Source organism: Triturus cristatus, chromosome 5_2 (assembly GCF_964204655.1).
Source record: "Triturus cristatus chromosome 5_2, aTriCri1.1, whole genome shotgun sequence".
Classification (NCBI taxonomy): Eukaryota; Metazoa; Chordata; class Amphibia; order Caudata; family Salamandridae; genus Triturus; species Triturus cristatus.
Genome location: NC_140588.1, coordinates 513213909 through 513232627, shown reverse-complemented (window position 1 = coordinate 513232627; position 18719 = coordinate 513213909). Strand labels below are relative to the sequence as shown.

Below are 18719 nucleotides of genomic sequence, written 5' to 3'. Positions count from 1 at the left end.
CTAGTCATCTGGTAGGCCCTCCTTCAGCCATTCAACTGGCAAAATGGATAGTGTTCTGTTTTTCCAATATTACTAAATGTGAATGGTACAAGTTGTATGTCTTTCGCCATACTGATTTTTGTTCCTTTCAAATTGAACAGGGCCTTCCTCCAAGTGGAAACAGGAGCCGGACATCATCATTAACAGGGCAGCAAGATGATGGCAGCTCAACCCCAGACAAAGAGGTTTGTTCTATCCATGGTTCTTTCATTGTGTTTTTAGTGAATAAAAGATATAAAAGAAACGTGGTAAATACAGTTTCTTGAATAATAGTCAAACACAAAGCACTTCCTGAGCCATTAGGTCATCAGCCATGGTATAGCTTTATTTTGTTGTGAGTGGAATAAAGATTGATTGTATGGGCTGTTGTTGTTTTAGGAGTTCGGCCGAATGGTTGATACCCAGTCGTTTGTTGAGGAGAGCACCACTTGTAAGGAGAATAGAATCAACTGACCTTTGTTTCATTAAAATCTGGCAATGAAGAGCAACCACTATGCAGCATCATTAACTTTGGCACAAGAAAAAGATGTTTCTTGAGCCTTGGTACAATAAAACAAGATCGTAGTGGTGTTTTCACTGGTTTTATTTATCCAAAGCATTTTTGCATTATATTGATGATATATCAATATTTCTTGGTTACATAGTCCGTAACAGTGATTCTGTAAATATTGTTCACTGTGTGAGTCTTTAGAAAAAGTATTTTTCATGACTAATATTTTGCCTCCAATTGAAGAACATGAACAAAATGTTTTCAAAAAGTATACATGCCTATAAATTTGATCCGCTAAAGTTTTGAGTTAATTGGTAGAACAGGTGAAGTTTTACTCTGTCCCAAAATTTCAATTTCTTGTTGAAACTCCAATAGGAAAATTTGTTCTAATACATCAGAAAAATGTTGAACTGATTTACAAAAAACTTTTGTGAACAATAATTTTGCCCGGTCAATCTTGGTGGCATTTGAGGTGGTAAGCAGGTTATAGAAAATGAGGATGAAAGGGAAATGCTAAACCTTTCTCTGCCTTGAAGCAAAACAATGCCACTTGTATATTCAGGGTACCTATTTGTAATGAGGTATTAAACGGGTACCATATGAAGCTGTGGCTGAGTTTCTTTATTGAAGAAGTATCACATCCAAAAGCAATCCAACGAGCAACTGACTTGAAGGGGTTATAATCCCAACCACAAGTAAACATTCTAAGACCCTACAGTGTTGCTACAGGATACCACACATCTTCCCCCAAACAAAATTGAAGGCTGTATTCCCCGAGAGGGGACTGCAACCCTACAGCAGTACAAAGCTACACATGGATACAATAATAATAATATACAAGAGAAGGAAAAAATAACATAAAAACAAAGTTCATTTTAGTCCATGACATAATTTTGCAAAGCGTTAGGAATTTTACATGTGTGTGAGCTCTTACGCAGGGGTGGCTGTAAAACAGAGCTTTCCACCAATGAGTCACCCATGGTTTGTACTCCTGGATGAGTCCCCACAATCCCACCAAGATTCGAGATGGGATTATCATCGAGTTTGACAGCATTTTGGAACAATTTTGTGACCTTGAAAGTTGGAGAATACCTGGGGCTTCCAGATTTCTGCGGGTATCTCACACTCACCCTGTCCCCCGACCTGTACAGCAGTTTTTGAAGTAGCATGCCTTGCATCAAAGTTCTCCTTCCTCTTGATGATTTTTAAGTTTTGTAAAGTCAACCACGACTCTGCCCTAGGGTTACTTACACTCTCTTCGTTATCTCTCATCCAAGATTGAAACAAAAATGTGTTGGGCCTTCTGCCACTGAAAAATTCAAAGGGTATTTTCCCTGTGACCGAGTGAGTAGTGAACCGGTGAGCTGTCACTCTCTCCAAAATCTCAGTTTTCCAGTCCTTGCACTGAGACTTTGCAATTTGAATAGATTTATTTTAGCACTCTGTTGAATCTGTCCACCATGCCATTTGTCTCGGGATGATAGAGAGAACAACGCTTGGCTTTGATACCTCTCTGAGGCAAAAACTCCTCCATCTCTTTTGACACCAGTTTAACCCTGTTCCCCGTTAACAAATACTCGGGTAGACCCTCTCTGCTGAAAACACCATCGAGAAACTTTGACATCATTTGTCTCAATGCTCTGCGTAATACGTACCTCCGCCCACCTAGAGAACATGTCCATCAATACGATAACCTAAGACTGACTTGATCTGCAGGTGACTGGCCCTAAAATGTCAAGTACCACTTCCTGCCAACTTCTTTTCGAAATTTCTCATCACCATTGGTTGCACTCTAGTCTTGCACACTTTATCACACTTGTTGCATTCTAAGCAATCCCTTTCCACACGCTCTACTTGGACATCAATGCCTGGTCACCAGAAGTGTAATCTGATTCTCTCCTTGGTCTTCGATATACCTTGGTGACCTTGGTGTCCAAACAGAATTAATTTCATTCTGGCTGAAATCGGAGGCATAAGCTTGGTACCTCTCAGAAGAAGCCCCCCATTCACTGACAACTCATCCCGCACGTTCCAGAATTTGCAAGCTTCCTCATTTACATCCTTTACTTCATGCCAACCTTCAGTCACCAATCTACACACTTCACAGATTACGACATCACACTTCAGTAAATCCCTCCATTCATCTTCTCTGACGGCCTCCTCGGTGACTTAACATACTTTTTAGTCGTCATCTTCCCATAATTCCTCCTGTTAATCATTCGCAGCACCAGACTGATCACTAACCAGGCGAGAAAGGCAATCCACAACTCTATTTTCAATACCAGGTATGTACTCTACTTCAAAGTTATAATCTTATAGGGCTACCACCCACCTACATATTCTAGGTGAAAGGGATTCCAAACTCTTTTTGTAAAAAGCATTCTTCAAGGGCTTGTGGTCAGACCTGACAACAAAAGAAATTCCCCAGAGAAATTTCTTTAACTTCTTGATGGCCCAAAAAATGCACAAGGCTTCTTTCTTAATTACAGAATATTGAGTTTCAGGTCCAACAAGCGCCCTGGATAGAAACATGATTGTTTCCACTTTACCATCTTTCACTTGTTTGAGTACCGCCCTAACCCTTTGGCACTCGCATCAGTAATCAAAATGGGGATCGCAGAAGTATCAAAACTCTATAAGGAAGGTGCATTGCCAAGGGCTTTCTTAATATCAACATACTCTGCCTCTCACGGAGGAGTCCACAGAAACTTTACCCCCTTCTTTAATAAAGCTCGCATTGAAAAAGTGCGACTGGCAAACTTAGGCACAAACTTGTTGTAATATTGGGCCATACTCAAAAAGGTTACTAAATAATCTCCTGACCTTGGCACTGGAAGATTCTCAATAGATTTTACAAGTTGTCCCTTAGGTCTAACCCCCTTTTTAGTTAACTTGTGACCCAAGTATTCAGTTTCAGAAAGATTAAACCTGCATTAATTCTCTCGCAACGTGAGACCACAAAGACTAAACCTCTCAAGAACAGATCTCAACCTGTTATGTTCTTGCTGGGTAGAACCGTACACCAAGACACCGTCATGATAGACTTCAACTCCATGGAGTCCACCCAAGACATCCTCCATTGCATGCTAAAACACTGAGGCAGCTGAATTTAGGATGAACGGCAACCTAGTTAACTTGAAAACCCCAAACGGAGTTATGAACGCCTTCAAATCCATGGATTTGTCATCAAGCCGGATCTGATGATATGCTGCTTTAAGATCTAGTGTTGAGAAAATGACAGCACCTTCTAATTGAGTTAACATCTCACTCATGTTTGGGAGGGGTTTCTTGTCAGCGACGACTGCCCGGTTGAGAGCTCTAAGGTCCACACATAGTCTCACCTCTCCTGAAACTTTGCGTGCAAGGACTACTGGAGAAAGGCATTCTGTTGCCCCGGCCTCAACAATAATTCCCTCATCTTTTAATTTCTTAAGTTCTGTGCGCATAGACTACATTGCTCATTGTTGCTACACAGGATACAACACTATTCTTGGCAAAACTATAGTCCTAAAAACTATTATTCTGGTAGAGCAGTTCTTTTCTCCAAGCCTTACCACTGCCCATATCCAAATAAAGGCAATTGAAATTGCAAAAGAAGTTCATTCAAAAGTTACTGCTCACTGTCCCAAAGTACAGATATGGGCCTGGCATGCCCAAATACATTACTGGATATGAAAAGAGCATTATTTTGCCCTTCTAGTTGGGTGCTCTTGTAAGGTAGTTGATTTGGACAACATGGATGATACATCAGTTTATTATGTCTAATTAAAGATTAGGTATAGAGCAGACACAAATTTTGGTTCATTTGGGTAACTAAAAATACAAGCATATTAAAGAAGCTACCGTTCAGATCCAGGCACTCTGGTAGCTCTTTATTCTTGAAATTATGTGATATCTTTTAGCCTGTTAGGCGATGGAACACATTTATGAACATCAAGCAATCGGTATTTATAAAACAGTGTCTCATGATTGAAAACCATTTGGGCATGACTTGATTGAATAGGTTAGATAAAGTTAAACAAATGTACAAAGACCCAATACTAAAATTCTCAACTGGAATTTTGGACAAAACTTGTAGGCCTAACGATGTTGTTGTGATTTCCTGTAACTTTTATGAGAGAAATTCCAGGAATGAGCTGACCAGTATTTTAATAGTGCGTTTTTTTGTGTGTTTGTTTTTTACTTTTTAAATGCCACAAATGGTGTTTTTAAGAAAACTGAGCACGAGCGTTTATTTTTTTCACAGTTGAGGTACTGGTTAAGCCATAAAAGTGACAGGAATTCCAAACCTCAATGCTTAGGATTTCTTTTTAGAAAATGAAAGTGTCCTGGACAATCTGATCTGTACATGCTCCCATAGGCCTCCAAAAACCTTCTGTCGCAATTTGGTACCAAGAGTCTGAGGGAGAGCCTACCTGGCAGTGGCACAGCTCACATAAACGTTGCCAGATATTGTGAATGTTGGAGTTACTGTGTGAAAAATGCACCTACATTTATTCTGCCCTCCTTTTCTGAAAATAATGGCTTTTCTTGATTATTGACATCAGAGGGGCTACAGAGGAGAAATGACTGATGACTCAAAAACCAATTGGTTACCCACCTGTCAGTTGATGTCATGAAAGCCATCATTCATTGCAGTATCCTGGACTTGATGGGTTGTGTGGTAAGGTACGATTTACTCTGGCTATCAGAATAATCTCTTGATTGAGGAAGAATGACTTCGCTAAATTCCTCGGCATGTCTCAATTCAGAAAAACAACAAAAGGGACACCAGTCAGGACATAAATGCCCGTCCCATATTGTCCTGTGCTAGCATTTGCTTGACTGAATGGGTTTGGAAAACTCTTTTAGAAGACTAATGTCAAAGAAATGATTACAATTGTGCTATTAGATATTTGAGAGAATAATAGGAACTGTTTGACCTCAATGCTTGTAAGGTATTCAGAGTGGGAGTAAAGGGTTAACTGCCTTACTTCATATTAGTACAAAAGCATTTTTACTTGTGTGCTCTGAAACTTCTTTGATCTCTTTCAGCTTTCAAACTATTCAGTAATTTTCATATTTCTGAAGGAAACACATTTATCCTGAATGAGTGTCAGAAAATGCCACTTGCGTACACTTAATTTATGCTGTTCCAGCATTTTCCCTGGTGATCTTGCCTTGACAGTATTGAGCATAATTACATCATTCCGGCCCCGCCCCCCTCGCTCGCCCATTCGATCCCACACCCACCTCCTCTTCTTAATGGCGCCCGCTGCGCGGTGAAGAGAGCGACCCTTGACCCTGGTTCCAGGCAGGTCGCTCCCCACTCCGTACAGCTCCACCTGATTGTGCCAGTGTTCCCGCCGTCGCTGCTGCCGTGAGTTCGCACCGTCAGTCCTCTGGTTCTCCTCTCTGTTTTTCCCCCCATTGCCTGTTTCTGACTGCTCGGCTTGTCTGCCGTTTTTTCCACTTATTTCTACTTTTTTCACCTTTCCTGCTTTTTTCTGTGATTTCTCTGCCACTTCCCCTTCCCGCAGCTGCGTCCCCTGCTTCCCTGCCCACCTGACTTGCCCTTTCAATCCCACACCCGCCTCCCAGCTGCTCCTCCCTCCCACCTCCCCTTCTTCATACCGGCCGTGTCGCTGGCGCACCAAAGGCGCGCCTAAGTCAAGCCCGTCTGCGCCCGTTCGAGCCCGTCCGAGCCTGGACCGTGCCCAGCGCCAGACCTCCTGGCCCCCGCGAGCGCCACAACACCAGACGCCGCTACAACGCCAACTTCCTCCACGAACTCAACGCCGGCCGATCATCCACCTGCTTCCAGGCCACCCCGAAGCTCACCCACGGACCCTTCTCCTGCCGAAGCTGCAGCTTCACCAGCCACCGAACATCGGCATGTTCTGCCCCTCCCACCAGGGCAGGTCGCAACCATCTCAGATGCATAATATTCAACACCCGCTCCGTCCACAAGCACGCCATCGAACTCTGGGACCTACTCGACTCATCCTCCCGGACGTCGCCTTCCTGACGGAGACCTGGATGAACTCCTCCTCGGCTCCCGACATTGCCATAGCCATCATGGACGGCAACAAGATCACCCGTAGGAACTGCACCAACAAACCAGGAGGAGGAATCACCATCGTCCACAGGAATACCCTCAGAATTTCGACCAGCAACGAAGACACCCTCAGCACTGCCGAACAACTGCACTTCCAGATCCACATCGATCCCAACACCATCCTAAGAGGAACACTAGTCTACAGACCCACCCGGACCCCGACCACAGTTCAGCGACTCCATCACTGACATAGTCCGCACGCACGCCCTTGCTTCCACAGACTACATCCTCCTCGGAGACCTGAACTTCCACCTCAAGAATTCCAACGACAGCAACTCCGCCAACCTCGGACTCAAACAGCTCGTCACGATGCCCACTCACTCCGCCAGACACACACTCGACCCCATCTTTTCCGCCAGCAACCACATCACCATCCGGCACACCACCGAACTCCACTGGACTGACCACCGCTGCATCCACTTCTCTTTCAAGAAACACACCACGCACAACCACCCGCAACGAATTCCCCACCGCAGCTGGAACACCGAAGACCAGCTAATCACCACTCTCGCCCGAGACCCACCAATCGACCCCACCGACACAGCCGCCCGCAACTTCAGGCAATGGATTGACGACTGCGCCAACACTCTCGCCCCGATCAGGAAACCCTCAAACAGGCGCACCGACATGAAGGCCATCTGGTTCACCACCGACCTCCAGGCATCCAAGCAGACTTGCCGAAGACTCGAGAAAAAGTGGCGCCAAGAACAGACACCAGACAACCATGCAGCCCTCAAGAACGCCAGCCGCAAGCACCACCAACTCATTCGAACCACCAAAAAGACCTCCTTCAAGGAACGTATCAACAAAAACGAGCACAACAGCAAAGAGCTCTTCAACATCGTGAAAGAACTCACCAACCCCAACCCCAACCTCAGCTCCAGCAACATCCTGCCGTCGCAAGACCTCTGCGACTCCCTAGCCACCTTCTTCCACCGCAAGATCGCAGACATCCATGACAGCTTCAACACCCAGCCCCCCCCCCCCCCGACAGCTGCTGACACTTCAAATTCACCGCCCCCCCAACCACACTGCCCTCCTGCTCTCCTGGAACTACGTCAACGACGACAACACCATCAAAATCATGAACACCATACACTCTGGCTTACCATCCGACCCCTGCCCTCACCACATCTTGAACAAAGCGAGCTTCATCATCGCACTCCAACTCCGTAAGATCATCAACAGCTCCTTCGAGACCGTCACCTTCCTGGAGAGCTGGAAACATGCTGAGATCAACGCCCTACTCAAGAAACCCAAGGCGGACCCAAAGGACCTCAAGAACTTCCGGCCCATCTCCCTGCTCCCGTTCCCGGTGAAAGTCATCGAGAAGACTGTCAACAGGCAACTGACCCGCTTCTTCGAGGAGAAAAACATCCTGGACTCGTCCCAATCCGGATTCCGCAGCAACCACAGCACCGAAAACGCCCTCATCGCCACCACCGACGACATCAGGACCCTGCTGGACATCGGCGAAACCGCTGCCCTCCTCCTCCTGGACCTCTTGGCAGCCTTTGCCACTGTTTGCCACCACACCCTACGCACACGCCTCCACGACGGAGAGATCCGCGACAAAACCCTGGACTGGATCACCTCCTTCCTCACTGGCAGAACCCAGAGTGTCCGCCTCCCCGATTCCGATCCGAAGCCACCAAGAACACCTGCGGCGTACCCCAAGGTTCATCCCTCAGCCCGTCCCTTTTCAACGTCTACATGGCACCGCTCACAAACATCATCGGATCGCACGACCTCAACATCATCTCATACGCCGATGACACCCAGCTGATCCTTTTCCCTCACCAAGGACCCCGCCACCACCAAAACCAACCTCCACGAAGGAATGAAGACCATCGCAGAATGGATGAAGAACAGTCTCCTAAAACTGAACTCTGACAAGACGGAGGTCCTCCTCCTCGGCTCCACCCACTCCGCCTGGGACGACTCCTGGTAGCCAGCCATGCTGGGAGCTGCACCGACACCCACCAACCACGCAGGCAACCTGGGGTTCATCCTGGACTCAACACTATCAATGACCCAGCATGTCCACGCCGTCTCCTCCTTCTGCTTCAACACCCTCCGCATGCTTCGCAAGATCTACAGATGGATCCCCACCGGAACCAGAAGGACGGTCACCCAAACCCTCGTCAGCAGCAGGCTGGACTACGGCAACGCCCTCTATGTGGGAACCACGGCCAAACTCCAGAGAAGACTTCAACGCATACAGAACGCCTCTGCTCGCCTCATCCTCGACATCCCCTGCCACAACCACATCACTACCCACCTGAGGGACCTGCACTGGCTCCCCGTCAACAAGAGGATCACCGTCAAGCTCCTCATCCATGCTCACAAAGCACTCCACAACACCTGACTAACATACCTCAACAAACGACTCCCTTCTACACCCCGAACCGCCAGCTTCGCTCCGCTGACCTCGCCCCCGTTCCACTCATCCACCGAACGACCACCGGTGGCAGATCATTCTCCCACCTCGCCGCCAAGACATGGAACACCCTCCCCATCCAGTTGCGACAGACCCAGGACCTACTGACCTTCAGGAGACTTCTCAAGACCTGGTTGTTCGAGCAGTAGCAGCACCCTCCCCACCCCCACAGCGCCTTGAGACTCTCACGGGTGAGTACAGCACTCTACAAATGACTGATTGATTGATTAAGTCTAGGCCAATCTCCCTTTTTAACCACTAAAGACCAGCCCTCCCAGATTCTGCTTTTCTGGACCTGCCAGTGGGTGCAGATTTAATACACAGTTGGAAAATATGTTTCTTACTTTCTCAACCACTTTTGGCTTGGTAGAATAAAATACCATTTAATTTGGCCACAAATTGAATGTTTCATCTGCAGATTTTTTTGCCTCAGTTCTTTTATATTGATATATTTTTATCTGTAATAGTTTTTCATGATCACCTTCTTATGAGCCTACTGTTTAGTACCAGGGCTGACCTAAAATTCTTGTTTTGCAGCTGTCCTGTTTCTCCTACCGTTTACATAGATTTTCTCATTGGATATAAACAAACGCACACTTAGCTCTCAATGTCCATCCTTTGCTTTACCCTTCTTTTGAAGAAGCATTCACTGATGTGGTGAGTCCAGTTCCTTTGCCATATGTCCATGTACAAGTCTTAATGGATTGCATCCCCCGGATGTATTCTTCTTTCACATGCCATGAGTGATCTCCTTGCCAATTTAGGTCTACTAAGACTGTGCAACTCTTAATGTGCGACAAATTCCCATTTCAAATCTTTCCTCCATCTCATTACATTTCTATTAATTAATTTTTCAAGGTGCGATCGCGTGGCTGCAGTATTGACAGTTTCTCCAACTATTAATATCTCCATGCTCTTTTCTCCATACCCTGGATAAAAGTCATCTTGGACTCCATTAAGAAACTGGCCTTCCCAAAATCTAAAACCTGGTAATGTGAAGGAAATTGACAGTATCATACAGTACAGGTCACAGCGCCATCATTAAAAATTGCTCATCTTGGCTGGAATCGGACGGTGAGCGGGATTGCTGCTCTCCCTCTGGACTCCAGAAGCAGACCCTCTTGTTTTGGTCCTCACCTGTGTCATAAGATATTGGAGAGCTGTAGTGCTCTGAAGAAAATTTATGGTGACAAACTGCGCCTAAGCACGGAGGAGCATTACAGTGACTCTACAGGAGGTTGCGGGAGCAGTCCCCCTTGGATAAACAGTTGGGGGGAGGAGGGGCTGTTCATGAGAGGAGAGTTGCACTTTCTTCCTTGGGGCCTATATAACTCCCTTTTCTGTGCAGTGGGACTGGGGCCTCCTGGGGGCAACATGGCATGTCGCCTGACTAGGATTAAGCATGAGACATTGGAACCCTGCCTGCCCAGGGAACTGTGTTCAACAGGGAAGTGATTCACAAGAACTGTGCCATTTGCCAGGAGGCTTCTTGGCTACCCCAATCATCTAAGCACTGTGGTCAACATCAGAGGCTAACATTTAATGCTGGATAAACAATAGAAGAAGGGCAAGCAGGTATATTTTTGCCCGCATTAAAAAGAGATGGTCATACATACAAAATGCTGACAACAAGAAATGGTGAGTGCCTTTGATTCTATATTGGAGAACCTGATCAAAAGATTAAAAACTGGCTTATGCTGTTGCAGCGCACTACAAAATAATAGAGTCCCGGTTGGCACGGGTTCAGATGCTAGTGGAGGTGCTGGGAAGTAGGTGCTGCAACTTAAAAGTACGACTAAAGAAGTGAAAAGACTCATGCTGAAACTAAAGGAATTCAGAGGCACAATGGTAAATGGGTTGATTGGCCTGGATAAGAAGTTTAGGTTTAAAGCATTTTTATTAAGACAAAACAAAACATGGGGGAGGGGGATAGGAGGTTAGGGTTACATACAATACAGTAAAAGAAAAAGGTGCAACTCAGGAGGGTTGGCGAAGGGTAGTTCGGTGGTCCAGAGGAAAAGCACAGTAAATGAAGGCAAAAAATACAATCTATTGAATCCCCGCGTGCATATCCAACACCCCAAATCTGAGCAATGAAAGCCAGTAGCAACTCAACAAAGCACAATCCAACCCCCCCCATCCCCCATCCCCCCAATAAAGGGAAAAGAAAGGAAACAATACCCCAACTCCCCCGTCCAATGGCTCCGCACTAGGTTTATCCGCCCCAAAAAGCCCGCACCCCCCCCCCCGGAGGATCCCGTCTCACATTTAGTCTAATCCGCCGGGATCACCGGTGGCGTCAGCCTAAGAAGCCTAAGATACCTCGGGCAGGAGAGCTCCCGGAATTCGGTGGACAGCAGCGCTAGGAAGGGTTGCCACAGCTCTTCAAATTGGTCTATCTCCCCCGCCACCGTAAGCGACAACTTCTCCATTCCCAGCACATGCCAGAGCCTATGCAACCAACCCGTAATGGAGGGAACAGTGGTGGTGCGCCAGTGGATAAGGATGTTCTGGACCGCAGACCCCAGCGCAATCGCGATCTGCCTACCCCTGCGGGACTTCAGTGGGTACATTAGGTCATTGGGGAGGCCCAGCAAGACATACGCCGGAAAGCGCGGCAGCTCTATCTCAAAGTGCTTATCCACCTCGTCCAAAACTTCCTTCCAGTAAGCGGTCAGCACGGGGCAATCCCAAAGAATGTGTGAGAGGGTACCCTCCTGCCCGCAGCCCCGCCAGCACCCCTTGTCAGTGTGTCTATGCATTTCATACAGTCTCTCCGGGGTGTAGTACCAATAAGTGGACACCTTAGTAAAGGTCTCCGTAAGGCCCGTATGATAAGCAGAGTGCCGCGCCCGATACGCAATATTGTCCCATTCCTTGTGGCTGAGTGTCCTACCCAATTCTCTGTGCCAGCGCTCCCTCCCTGGGTTATAATAGTGAAACGGCGGGGGTTGTAGGAACTTGTACAAATCGGTAATTAGCTTAGCATCGGAGGTCCGGGTAACCAACCACCTCTCATACGGTGTAATTTGACGAGCAGCGGTGTCACGCACCTGGGGCTGGAGGGCCCAATGCCGAACCTGCATGTAGCGCAATCTGTCCAGCTCCGTCAGGCCGAATTCCCGCCGAAGTTGCTGAAAAGGAATCGCGCCCTCCGGTCCATAGATCTGGAAGAGCACCCTGCAGCCCATGTGCACCCAATGGGAAAAAGCTCCCGGCTCCATCCCTGGGGAGAAGTCCGGGTTACCCACTATGGGTGTGAATGGCGAAGGGAAGGTGGTAAGGCCCCGAACCTCGCAGACTGCATCCCACACTCTCAGGGGGACCCGCGTAACAAAAGAGGCGTAAAGGTTAGGGGGGCGATGCGCGCGGCGCAAGAATGGAACCTCTTGTAAGGTGCGGCCCGCCACTGCCTGGTCTTGAAAAAGCCAGTGTTTGTCGGACTCCCACCTGCTCCACTCCACCAGATATCGCAGCTGCGCCGCCTGAAAGTACTTACGGAGGTCCGGGATACCGAGACCCCCCGCCTCCGGGGCAAGCGTGGAGAGGACCCTCTTCATCCGCGGCTTTCGGCCCTGCCAGACAAAGCGGGAGATGTCAGCCTGCGTTTGTCGTATCCAGCCCACCGGGGGCTGGAGAGGTAGGGCCCGAAAAAGATACAGTATCTGGGGCAACACCGTCATCTTAACCGCCGCGATTCGCCCCAACCAGGACAGTAGGCCCTTGCTCCAGCGGTCAAGCTCCTCCTTGATCTTCCTGCTGAGGGAGGTATAATTGGCCGCAACCATCTCCGGTAATGTGGGCGCCAGCAGAATCCCCAGGTATGGCACCGTGGACGAGGACCACTGCATGGGGAAGAGCCGCTGAAGGTCCCTCCTGGTATCCTCAACCAGGGACACATCTAACGCCACCGACTTGCTCATATTCATTTTGAAGCCGGCCACACGTGCAAAGGTGTCCAGTTCCTGGATGCAAGCAGGCAGCGACCTCCTAGGGTCGTCCAAGGTCAACAGGACATCGTCCGCATAGAGGCTAACCGTGTGGACATACTGGCCCATCTGGACCCCAATAGCATCCGGGTTGTTGCGAATCCTCTGAGCAAACGGCTCCATGTAGAGGGCAAACAGAAGCGGCGAGAGGGGGCAGCCCTGCCTCGTGCCGCGTTCGATAGCAAATCCACCGGAGCTGCACCCATTGACCCGCACCGACGCTGAAGGATGCTTATAACAGTTGAATACCATGGTGCGGAACTTATCACCGATTCCCAGTTTCCTGAGAACCAGCTCGAGATATGGCCAATGAACTCTGTCGAAGGCCTTCTCCGCATCAACGGACAGCAGCATCCGCTCCCCCGGGATCCGCGAGGCCTTCTCCAGAACATGCGTCACCCACTTGGTATTGTCAACCGTCTGTCTGCCGGGTACAAAGCCAGCCTGGTCCGCCTCCACCAGTCCGGGGAGGTGCGGGCCCAGCCTGGACGCTAGAATCCCCGTATACAACTTGAGGTCGACATTTAAAAGCGAAATGGGTCGATACGAACCGCAGAAGGCCCGGTCTTTCCCAGGTTTCGGGATTACGGAGACCGTCGCATTCAGGAGATCCGGTGGGATGGCTCCCGGTTCGGAGAAGGAATTAAATAGCCGAGCAAGAACGGGGGCCACAGCCGTGCAAAAAACCTTATAAAACAGAGACGTGTATCCGTCTGGACCCGGGGCCTTACCATGCTTCAGCCGCGCTATAGCGGAAATCACTTCCTCAACATGGATATCCCGCTCCAGATGGTCCGCCTGAGCAGGATCCAGCACCGGCAGGGCCACTGACTCCAAATAGTCTTCGGCGTCCCGCGGCGAGGAGGGCTCCTCAGCATACAGCGCCTCGTAGAAGCTGCGGAAAGATTCCGCTACCTCTGCGTCCCCAGAAACGACCACCCCGTCCGTACCCACCAGTTCCTTCACGACGCTACGCTGCCGCGTGACCCGGAGCCGGTGCGCCAGGAGCTTACCACATTTGTCCCCCCCAGTGTAAAAGGCATGCTTCAAGCACAAGGCGGCATACTCCGCCCTATCAAGATCCAGTGCCGACAGGAGTTTCCTCGCAGCCTTCAACTGCCTCCACACCCTTGGAGCCCCCGTACGACGGTGGACCTGCTCAAGCTCCCGGACCTGAACGGTCAGCTCGTCCCTTTTCCGTTGCCGCTCCCTATTTTCGGCTGAGGAGATGGAAATAAATTCCCCCCGGAGGACTGCCTTCAATGCCGCCCACTGTGTCGCTTGTGAAGTGTCGGTGTTGCTATTGTGAGTTAAGTAGTCCCGTATGACCTCCCCAATGCGTTCCACTACATACTTTTTGTGTAAAAGGGTATCTCGAAGGCGCCACACCCCCCTAGCGGGAGAGGCCGCCGGCCACTTGAAAACGCCGGCGACTGGTGCATGGTCAGACAGGGTCAGGACCCCAATGTCCGCCGCTGTGGCGGCGGCGCGCATCGGTCCACTCACCAGAAGATAGTCCAGCCGTGAGTAGGTTCGGTGTGCGTGTGAAAAGTAAGAGTAGTCCCTATCAGTGGGGTGCATGGAGCGCCAAAGGTCGTGTAAGTCCATTTCCGCAATCTGGGCCTTCACAGCCTGGGACAGTTCCCCCGTCTGAGGGGAGCGCTGCGCCGACCTGTCCATCACAGAATCGAAGACAATATTAAGATCTCCCCCCAAGATGACATGGCGGTCGGGAGAAGCAGTAACATCCACCAACACGGAGTCCAAGAAACGCTCTTGGTGGTCATTTGGGCTATAAACGGAGCCGACCGTGAACGTTATGCCTCCTAAGCGCAGGCGATACGCAAGAAGCCTCCCCTTCTGTTCAGCATACTTATACAAAACCTCCCCCCTAAAGGAGCTCGCTAGAAGAATGGCTACCCCCGCAGTCTTGTTCGCTGCCGAGGAGAAGAACTGGGTGGGGAACTTAGCAGAGCGCAGCCTATGGCAATCCCGGGACAGTAAGTGGGTCTCCTGCAAGAGGCAAATGTCCGCCTGCGTCCCCTCCAGCAAAGATAAGATCGCTCTGCGCTTCACAGGGTTATTCAGACCCTTAACATTAAGGGTCACTACCTTTAGGGCCGACATTCCTCCCGGGGATCAGGAACGCTGTGCAATGGGCCAGGGATCAGCGGGTGGGGCGCGCGGGGCAGTTGCGCGGGACAAGCCAAAACAGACCAAGCGTGGGCACGGACGACATCGGACGGGACTTCCCCAACCCCAAAACAACCCCTACACCCACCCAAAACACAACCATGGCAACTAGCCAAATGCAAACTTAAACACCCCATTGTCCCAGTCAAGCCCCGAACGGGCAAGTCCGTAGAAAAAAGCAAAGTGGACGTTCAGCCACTCACCTCCATCCGCTCCCTCCCGACCCCCCCGCCCCATACCCAGCATTAAAGAAGCTGAGAGCATCTCCCCCCGGAGTGAGTGTTAGGCCGTCATGGCCATGCCGGTGGAGCCGGCCGAGTCCCTGGCCGCCGCCCTCAAAGCGTCGGCCATGTCCGCCCTGATAGTAGGGGAATCAGGACGCCCTGCGCTGGCCGCCGATTGTCTCCTCGTCGACCTCCGCCGGCTCCGTCTCTCTGAGCGCCTCCACGACGGTGTAGCCCCTTCCTCCTCCGCCGCCGTAAGCCCCAGGACCCCACAAATGTCCTGCAAGGAGCGTAGCTGATGCAGCACCCCATTCCACCGGAAGATCAGGCGGAAGGGATGTCCCCAAGAGTACGGCGTCTCATGTTCGCGCAGAAAGTCAGTGGCAATCCTGAAGGACCTACGTTTCTGCAGCGTGATGGCGGATAGGTCCTGATAAAGCGCTACAGGCCGCTCCCGGAAAGTCAGGGGCTGTTTCCTGCGGGCCTCAGTCATGATGCGTTCCTTCAGCGGGAAGTCGGGCAGGAAAGCCAAAATGTCCGGTGGGGGTGCCGATGACTGGCGCTGCCGGCCAACCCTGTGTGCCCTATCAATGCGAATAGGGAAGTCTGCAGCTTCCCCCAGGATCTCCCGGAACAGGTCTTGCAGATAGCCCTCCAAGTCGGTCCCTTCGTCCGTGGACGGCACACCACGCACTCGGATGTTGTTCCTCCGTGACCTGTTCTCAAGGTCCTCAGAGTGGGCCTGGAGCTCAACACACTGCTCCCGAAGGCGGAGAACGTCCTGTTGAAGATGGACTATCTCCTCGTCCCGACGTTGGGACTCCGTCTCCACCGTCTCAACTCGCTCGCCAAGGCCCTCCACTTCCCTACGCACTTCCCGGACCTCGCTGGCCACTTCCCGCTTCAGCGTCTGGAAGTCCTCTCTGAGGGAGCTAAACAGTTCTTCCATAAAGGACCTCGTGACCGGTGGCTCCCCCCCCAGTCACATCCGCCGAGGCCCGGGAAGACCCCGGCGAGGGTTGTGTTCTGTCCCGCAGTTGCTGGGCCCTGCCAAGCATGTCCGGCAGGGTGCGGTCCCCCTTCCTCGAGCCGCCTCTTCCAGTCATCGCAAACGCTGCAGTCGATGAGTGGGCACAGGTCCAGCCGCCTCAGGAATGCCCTCCGCTGGCAGGCGCTCGACGTGGGGATCCCCCTGCAAGCAGAGTCGCTGCGTCGCAGGCGACAAGATGGCGGTGCAGTCCGGGCACCGCCAGCCGCGGGCGCCCATCCGAGACAGCAATGGAAAGCTATAGTAGGGGGCTCCTTATCAGCACGTCCCTCAGAGAGTCAGCCCAGCAGCGGTGGCGGGCACATACATCCGCCAGCAAAGGCTCCGGTGAAGGCCAACAACATCGATCCCTCAGGGACAAAATGGCGGCAGGGCAGGGCAGAACGGCCAGGCCCGGCGACACCACCGGGGCCCCCTAGAAACACAGCAATCTGAGAAGTTCCACAGCCGGTTTCACTCTGTCACACACAAGGGCCCAGATGGTCCGACCCCAACAGTGAGTCCGCCGTACTTCGGCCAAGGGGCCGGGGCCCACACAGTGCGGGGCGTCGCCGACACAAGTCTGAGCGCCAAAGCACACGTCCAAAGTCCTCCACGCCGCCGGGTCCCAGCCCGCAAAGCTCCTTTATCCTCCGTCGAGCGACGGGTCAGACTTCCTCCAGATCGTCAGCGTTCAGCACCAGGCCCAGCCGAGGCGCCCGGACAGCACTCCGATGCGTTCCACCACCCAGGCCCTCCGTCGCTCCTCGAACTTTGATCGGACTTTTGGGGTACTTTTCCCGGGGCGATCAGGGCCAAAGCGACATCAACGTGCGCGCCAGGTGCTCCGCCGCACTCCTCTCACACGCTGAGCATCAGCGGGGGGAGAAAGGCGTACGAAAAGGGCTCGAGCTGAGTCGGGCCGGAGGAGCTACGGGAGGAAGCGTCCGCTCACCCCGCCATCTTGGCCACGCCCCTCTGGATAAGAAGTTTAAAGTATTTTGAAAGAGAGAAGCATCCAGCATCTGTATCCTGAGGGTTCCTCCAATGGCCTTCGGAACATCAGTCACTGAGGTCTTTTGGTCACTGAGCTTCTCACTGGATGGCGATGGGGATATGGCGAGGAAAGGTTACTGGTTTCCACTTGCCGCTGGTATGGTTGTGGCTGCTTATTATTTTACATCCTGATTTAGACCTCCGAAAACCCATTCTGTACACTGCGCCAATGTTAAAGGGGGTCTCTTTTAAATTAAAGGCAGAAGGGTGCTGCTCTTCTCAAACAACCGTGAACTAATGCAATACAGTTGACAGCAATTTCAGGTACTACATAGACTGCTGCAGAACGTAAGCTTTCGCGCTTCGGTGTAGAACCCTGCTAAATACAAAGTATGTTATTATTATTATTATTTCTTTTTAAACAAACTTTATTAAGTTTTAAACAATCCTTCAATAAGGCACATCAGGGTTACAACTTCCGTTCATTCAAAAGTATTCAGCTATATACTTCAGTTACTGTTCGAGTTGGTTTGGAATGCCGTGGCAAATGCAAAGTATGTTATGACAGCAAAGTATTTGTTTTCTTATGAGTTGACACAGTGAGGACTTTCCTCAACAGTCTTAAGTCCACTCCTGACTCCTGGAAAGGCTTTATACAGTTCTGCAATGCTTGAATTTCTTGAATCTCGCTTAGAGTCATGGTTGTTTGTGAAATGGTGCAGAGAATGTTTTTCGGTATAGTTTTTCTAGAATGTTTCCTCACTTCCCCCATTCCACCCATCTTCCCTTTTGTTGCCTGCCTGTTGTATACCACACACCTTTTCTGTTTCTTACCTTTTGTTGGCTTTGATCGATTTGGTCTATGCTGTGTGGAGCCTCACTGTAGATATGCCTGCTCTGCATATTCCTGCCATCTAGTTTTGACCTGCTCTGGACATAATCGTTGCCCCATACCTTCCTTATGGACTCTAGAGAATGAAGAGGCGTATAGGAGATTGGAATGGATGCCTGAAAGAGATGTCCTCGGTGCTACTCAATTTGTCCCGGACCGATTTTCACAGCACTTTTAACCTGTGCCTCTCCCTAGAGCAAGGTGATACCTGGTATGACCCCTATTCAGTCTTCAGGTACAACAAAACCGTATGGTAGCAGAGAGATGGGCGCTGGGCCATCAAAAGAAATTGCCATTCATTGTATGAGATTTTCACCATTTTCGGTGAAGCA

General features: G+C 50.4%; 1 protein-coding gene across 4 annotated transcripts in view; it reads left to right on the top strand.

The window, feature by feature from the left end:
* Positions 1 to 18719, top strand: part of GOLGA4 (golgin A4) — an 840043-nt gene that overhangs the window by 134845 nt on the left and 686479 nt on the right. For all 4 annotated transcript variants that reach the window (XM_085607536.1, XM_085607535.1, XM_085607534.1 and 1 more), the window contains exon 2: positions 141 to 224. In XM_085607536.1, coding sequence (XP_085463662.1) covers positions 141 to 224 — 84 coding nt within the window. The remainder of the gene's footprint in view (positions 1 to 140; positions 225 to 18719) is intronic.